This window comes from Microtus ochrogaster, chromosome 10 (genome assembly GCF_000317375.1).
Source record: "Microtus ochrogaster isolate Prairie Vole_2 chromosome 10, MicOch1.0, whole genome shotgun sequence".
NCBI lineage: Eukaryota > Metazoa > Chordata > Mammalia > Rodentia > Cricetidae > Microtus > Microtus ochrogaster.
Genome location: NC_022016.1, coordinates 68,708,288 through 68,715,372, shown reverse-complemented (window position 1 = coordinate 68,715,372; position 7,085 = coordinate 68,708,288). Strand labels below are relative to the sequence as shown.

Sequence of the window (7,085 nt, the reverse complement as noted above, 5' to 3'; positions counted from 1 at the left end):
TTTGGCAGCAGGACTGCAATCGTGCAGGGCTCATGCTCACTTTTTCCATTTAAAATCATCTTGATGTGGACGACTTCTGATTAGTGCTATTACTGGCTTTTAAAAGTCGCAGGGTTCCTTCCGTGTACCCAGCCTCTTCCCTCCCGGACGACATGAATGTGTTCTTCGGTTTCCCAAGACTGACTTTTTTGTAGCACTGTGTTTGAGTAAGGGTTGCTCCACGCTAAGGAAAGCCTGGTCGACTCCATTTCTGCTGAGCGGCAGTCCTTTATCTAGGGCACACGGATGCACTGCTAGGCCATTCAGAGGCTGCAAGCTCTGGTTTAGACCCATGATTCTACCCACACGGCAAATGACCACAGGGCTTCAAACAACCCACCGCCTTCATTATCTTCACTAATGGTGCAGTAAGAACGAAATAGGATTATTTTGCCTAAATAAAAATACTGTTGTGAAAATTTTTTTTTAAAGTTTAATTTTCTTTTTTATCCAAATAATGGGATTATGGCGAAAGAATAAGTTCATGATTTAGAGCTTAGTTTTGTCAATAAACAATGGTGACTGTCAACTAAGACGAAAGGAAAAGTCATCACAGATCGTCTCCACGGACCCTTAGAGCTGACACAGAGGCCCTGCTTACCTAGGCACATACTGGGTAACACACTCGCCAGATTCAAATACGGATTTTTACTGAGCCGAATTTCTCTGGGTGGTTCTCCCAAGAGTGAAGTCTGATTCTTAGAGGCAGCCTATTCGCCAGAAACAGAGGGTGGGGTGGTGAATGAGCAGTGGAAAAAGAATGAGGACCGTCACAGCACATCACACACACACACACACACACACACACACACACACACACACACACACGAGAGAAGTTACAGAAGTCCTCAACAGCGTCTTACATGCCACACAACTAATACATGCTTATTTAAATTATTTACTAAAATTAAAAGTACAAAAAGACTTGTTTTTCAATATATCTTGTACAGTGTGACCATTTGTGGGCTCTAGTTGCCTTTAATCCCAGAACTCGGGAGGCAGAGGCAGGCGGATCTCTGAGTTCGAGGCCAGCCTGGTCTACACAGCAAGCTCCAGGACAGCCAGGACTACACAGAGAGACCCTGTCTCAACAACCCCAATAAAAAATAAATAAACAGAATTCTGCAAGTGGCGAACAACCTGAGGCATCCTGTATCTCCTCACTTGATCTTAGAGAATTCATCTTTGCAAGAAACAATAAAACAACCAGTTCTGTATCTGATATCTAGAAATGCAGGTATTCACATTAATTAGAAGATTTAAATTTTCATTATGTGGCTAAAACCAAATGACACAAGCAAAGCTTGCTCGTCTCTAGTCCTGAGAGTAATGCCAAGCTAGAGAGAACGAGAAGATGAAGTTCATGAGCCAACTCTTCAGACGACAACGTCAGTAGGACCACCGCTTCCATATTCCTCTGAGAAGCAAGGACCTCATCCATTTAACAGAAAAGGAAGGGGTGGGGGCTGAGCCTTCACTATGCTCCACATTCTCCCGAGAGATGGCTTTACTCTTTACTCTCTGGTCAAGACTTTTAAAACTGCAGTTCTGGTTAGATATGGAAGATAAAGCTAGTAGCTTAGTTTTCTTTGCATACTGATTTCTTATTTTTTTTTTTTTTCAGCATGAAGAAATGCGATCCTGAGTGTTCGCTTCTGTCTGGGAGAGCCACAGACTTTTCATGTTCCTGGCCAATGCTGCTGTGTCTGGACAGCAAAATCTGTCTCAGACACCTTTGTAAGCCTCGGGTTTGCGTGTGGCATGCCTATCACATGGCCGTATGTTCGCTCACTCAGTGCATGGCTGCTGAATGCTTGCTATGCTCCAGGGATTGGTAACATTCAAATGAGCATGAAATTCAACCCTTAACAAATTCACAGCAGCTCCAGAAGTAACCTGGAGCTGCCACTTAGATGTGGAAAACAGGCAGTGGGGACAATCACCACACACAAGCCACTGGCTGTGGCAGAACAATGCCACAGTTTGGGGACAAAGAGGAGAGGAAAGGCAGCCTGGGGGATATCCATTTCCCTGTGTGCTTCCTCACCTCCGGGCCTTTTGCTGGGCTCTGCTGTGTCTTCTGGTGGCCTGTCAGTGGGCCTCCAGTGGGCAGGCCTGGGAAGGTCTGCAGATACTGCTGGGGCCCTGAGAGACTAGCTTCAGTGATGCTCGCTGAGGCGGACTGCTTCTCCTGAGTGGTCCCACGGCCCGGCCCGGCTTGTCCGGCAGTGAGCTGGTGTGGGAAGAATGGCAGCATGCCCAGGCCGGCTGCCAGTGTCGTTTGCGTTGGAATCAGAGTAGATGCTGGAGCGAAACACAGAGGCAAAGGAACCTAGTTACAGGAGGCTCAGGAGCCCCTTCTGCACTGATCAGAGAGCTGTGGGGTCCAGGGGGTGACACTAATAATGCTGTTAAAATTCTCAATAATTTCTAAGATAACCTCAATATTATTTTAAATGATATAATCTAATTATTATTTTAAAAGCTTATGATTCTTTTTTTGACAGTTAAATTATATCAGTACTTTAAAATGCCCAATCATTGCAATTTGGTTGCTTCTATACTTGAAGAGAATAACTGAGTCTCGGGTTTTAAGAATTCAGTATTTCCTTAGTTGATGCAGACTCAACAGCAAGCCTGGTTAGCAAGCCTTTGGCAGCTGTTAAGAGCTGGCTACACCCATGTCTTCGCAGCTTGAGTTTGCGGTCTTTATGCTGGCAACTTGGCCTTGGCAGCGGTTGAAGATTTACACATGGAAATTCACAAATACTATAAATCGACACTATTTTTAAGTGGAAAGATCTGGTACTTAAACCCCAGAATGCCGCTGTTGTCCTTGAAGTCAATGCTCAGGGATAGACAAACACTAAACCAACAAAGGTTATATATTTTTACCTATAGGAAGTAAAATCTTGAAAAGAATAAAAGTTTTCATAGGAAATTAGGGCTCACTTTTATTTTTAAAAAAATTCTGTAAGTCAGGGCTGGTGGGATGGCTCAGCAGAAAAAGGCAGTTGGCCCTGGGCAGGGTTTAAATCCCATGACCCTGGGATAGGAGAGAACCAACTCCCACAAGCTGCTCCGCCCAATCCACGTGTATGCCATAGCACATGTGTGCCCTTCTCCCAACAAACAAACAAAAAATAAATGAAATGAATTTCAAATTTAAAAATAAACAAAGACGCACAGATCAGCCGGGCATGGATGCGCATCTCCCAAATATTCAGGGGCCAAGGCAAGATCATGTGACCTCGCAAGTTCAAGACCAGCCTGGGCAATATAATGAGACCCTGCCTCAAAATAAATAAATAAATAAAAAGCAGACAAAACAAGAGGCCAAAAAGAAATTAAAACAGTTCATTTTGATGACTAGATCAAAATTCCATTCTACAAATTCACTAACGAGGTTTGTTAGCTGGTGGAGGACTCGCTTTGGCTCTTCCATCTCTCAGAATATGTTTGCTTAGACGGTGAACTGTCAGCGTTCTTAAGACAGAACACGAGAGAGAGCTGTGTATCCGCTAGCATTAACATGAGGAATAAACATTTTCATAGCTCATAATCATGGAAAGTCAAAGCTTTTAGGACGACAGACTCCAATCATAGCAAGGAATCCCTCGGCAATTTAACCTTGGTCAATTTCCGCAGTCAGAATCGACTGAGTTCTCGGGCCAGTTTTATGTGGGGGAGACTCAGTGTGTTACTTATGTGCACGAAACTTAAACGGCCACTGGTCCCTCTGCATGCTCACGTCGGACCCTTCAATCAAGCTTCCAACTGGAAGCATTTCTCTAAATTACAATAAAATAAGAAACCCTGGTGTATTTCTAGTTTTCTAAAACAAAAATGCTCTGCCTGTCACGTGCCCAGAGCATGTGGATCAGTTGTCTTTCAAGTCATCATTTTAAGACATAATTTAAAAATGACTCAAGTCAACAGGGCTTAAAATTACAAACTCTAGCTATTCCCTTTATAAGGGCTGAGGCTCCTTCAGTACAACTGAAATGGAGACACGGGGACTATGCCGCGAGCCCAGTGGGCAGCATGTCAGCGTCAAAGGGAAGCCATGTCTTCGCCTGGCACTGCTGTGAACCTGCATGAAATATTAAAGGCCATCCAGCAGGGACCATCTCATCTTGGCATTGAGGCAAGCCCATTAATAACATATCAGACGCGGCAATGGGGCTCTTGAAATTTTAAATCACCAAGATTTAAATTTAATCATCCTATAAATAAGAGAGGGATGGAGGTAAACTATCAAGTCTCAAAGCTGACTGCACAGGAACTTCCCAGCAAAAAAGGTCACTTACTTTTGTGCGTGTCTCCATGGTGTCCCAGGTCCGTCTTCAGGGAGAGTGGTGGCCCTATTGCCAGCGCGGGCTGCAGCACCATGGCAGGGGGCTCTCCAAGCAAGCCAGGCTTCTACAGCAGGGGTGAGGGGAGACGGTTTCCCATGGGGGAGAAACAGAGAGCCCAGGGAAGACGGATACATGTGTGAAATCGCACCCCCGCCCCCATCAGTGGGCAGAGACACTCACATTATTAGTGTGGGCGCTATCAAACTTCATCAGCTGCTGCTGGACCAAAGGGAGGTGAGACAGAGCCTGGAGGAGCAAGGGGGACGCACTACCCACAGCCGAGCTCTGCAGAGTTAAAGCCACATGAAGTTAAGGAAGGATGGGTGAACTATTTGTTAGATAATCAACTCAGCTTCAAGTTCAGTGCTAGAGTTAGTCTGAAAAAAAACCACACTTTAGGCAGGTGTGCTGAGCGCACACCTTTAATCCCAGCACTCGGGAGATGGTGGCAGGTCGGTCTCTGAGTTCAAGGCCAGCCTGGTCTGCAGACTGGGTTCCAGAATAGCCAGGGCTACATAGAGAAACCCTAAAAACCACTTAATTCATAAATAATCTACTTTTGTCCTCAGGTAATATTACCTAACACGAAGAGATGACCATGCAGCTTTGAAACGTGATTCCACATTCTCTCCTTTGTCACCCTCTCCACCCCTCACCCCCACCCCCGCTTTAACGATGATGAAATATCAATTTACGGATAAATCGTTTGACAACATTTCTTGCATGCTTTTTAATGAAGAGAATAGTGTGCCACCTAGTGAGAAATGTAATATGATATCGTATTCCTAACAAGATTACAAACGGCAGTTTTTTTTTTTTTAATTATTATGTATACAATATTCTGTCTGTGTGTATGTCTGGAGGTCAGAAGAGGGCACCAGACCTCATTACAGATGATTGTGAGCCACCATGTGGTTGCTGGAAATTGAACTCAGGACCTTTGGAAGAGCAGGCAATGCTCTTAACCACTGAGCCATCTCTCCAGCCCCGACAAACGGCAGTTCTATAAAGAAAAATACAAGCAGATACATGATCAACCACTGGGGAATCTTACTCGAGACTGGCAGATTCCAGGAGGCATTCTTGAGGACCTAACATATGTGCTGAAATCGGAAGGCTGTTTAGGGAAAGACTGGGCCAGTTAGGAGGTACTCAGGGAGCACACTCCTGGCCAAGGAGACAGGCAGACACTTGGAGGAGTGAGCAGGTCCTTTGGGGACAGTGAGATGCATTGAGTTCAGAAAACAGAGGGACTTGCAGGCCTCAACAGCAAATACTGCGTTTCTGGTCTTTCTACAAACACAGTTCTTGACCTTCCTAACGCTGCAACCCTTTAATACAGTTCTTCACATTATGGTGACTCCAAGCATCAAATTATTTTCATTGCTACTTCCTGACTGTAATTTTGGTAGTTATGAACCATAATATAAATATCTGATATGATGCAGGATATCTGATATGGGACCCTGTGAAAGGATCATTTAATACTACCCAGAAGGACTGGAACCCCTAGGTTGAGATCCGCTGTCCTACCACGAAGGGGATATTATCCATGCTCCGACTCTCCCTTTCACACCTGATTGTAAGTAACGTCTGCCTGCCCTGCTGTTCTGGTTTTTATTGTTGTTTGGAGACAGAATCTGACTCTGTTGCCCCAGGCCGGCCCAGAATTTACTATGTAGCTGGTCTGACCTTAAATACAGTAGTCCTCCAGTCTTGCCCTCCCCCAGTATTGAGATTAGAGGCACCAGCCATCACGTCTGACTTCTCATGCTCCCTGAAACAACGGTGACTATGAGAATGTGCTGTTCAAAGCTGGAGCCATAACAGGGCAGCACCAAGCCCATGTGGCTGGCTACTCAACAGAGCGCACGGACGAGTGAAACATACCTCGACATACAGCAGTCCTGAAGGGAAAAGACAAGAAAGATGGTGTGGTGTTTTGAATAAGAAATGTTCCCTAATTGGCAGCATGGTCTGGAACCTTTAGAAGGTGGCCCAATGCTGGAGCAAGTCCCTAGCGACAGAGTTTATAGCCTTGCTCCACTTCCTGTCCTTTTCTTCCTCTCTACTTCCGGTATCTGGGTAAATGTGAGGGTCAGCTTCCTGTTCCTGCCACCACGCCTCTTAGGACAGATGACCTCATATCCACAATGGATGGGTTCGATCCCTTTGGACCCGGACCCAGAAGCCAAGGCGAAACCTCCCAAGTGGCTCTTACCAGGGCCTTCTATCTCAGCAACTGCTGTGGGTGGGGGAGGGTTTTTTTCCTCCCTTCTCTCCCTTCAGAAAGCTAGTTTTACAACCTGGAGTAGTGGTACACACCTTTAACCCCAGTGCCTGTGAGGCAGAAGCAGGGGGATTCTGAGATGGAGGCCTGCCTGGGCTTCTCAGCCAAGACCCTGTCTCAAAATAGTGAAACAGCTGTCTTTAGCACCACACATTTCTTCCATCCTTTGTGTAAGAAAATAACTGGTTTGTGCACAGGTCTGTAACTATATTCTGAAATTAATGAGTAACGTCTATTTCTAATATGGCAGATACTTATGTCAGCTACTTATGTCTAAGTGCGTATTTAAAACACTTATCTGAAAACATAAGAAAAATATTCTTTGCTCTCACAAACATATGAACTATTTTATAACACTGTTTAAATTTTAAATATTAGGATTTACTGCTCATTTCTTT

At 45.0% G+C, this 7,085-nt stretch overlaps 1 protein-coding gene across 2 annotated transcripts in view; it reads right to left on the bottom strand.

Annotated features, from left to right (window-relative positions):
• Window positions 1-7,085, bottom strand: part of Raver2 (ribonucleoprotein, PTB binding 2) — a 116,592-nt gene that overhangs the window by 45,761 nt on the left and 63,746 nt on the right. For both annotated transcript variants that reach the window (XR_003377389.1, XM_005353463.3), the window contains exons 7-10: window positions 4,578-4,682; window positions 4,350-4,461; window positions 2,087-2,343; window positions 641-749 (exon numbers count right to left, since the gene is read on the bottom strand). Coding sequence is in view for 1 of the 2 variants with exons in the window: in XM_005353463.3 (XP_005353520.1) it covers window positions 641-749; window positions 2,087-2,343; window positions 4,350-4,461; window positions 4,578-4,682 (583 nt within the window). In the remaining variant the exon portion in view is untranslated. The remainder of the gene's footprint in view (window positions 1-640; window positions 750-2,086; window positions 2,344-4,349; window positions 4,462-4,577; window positions 4,683-7,085) is intronic.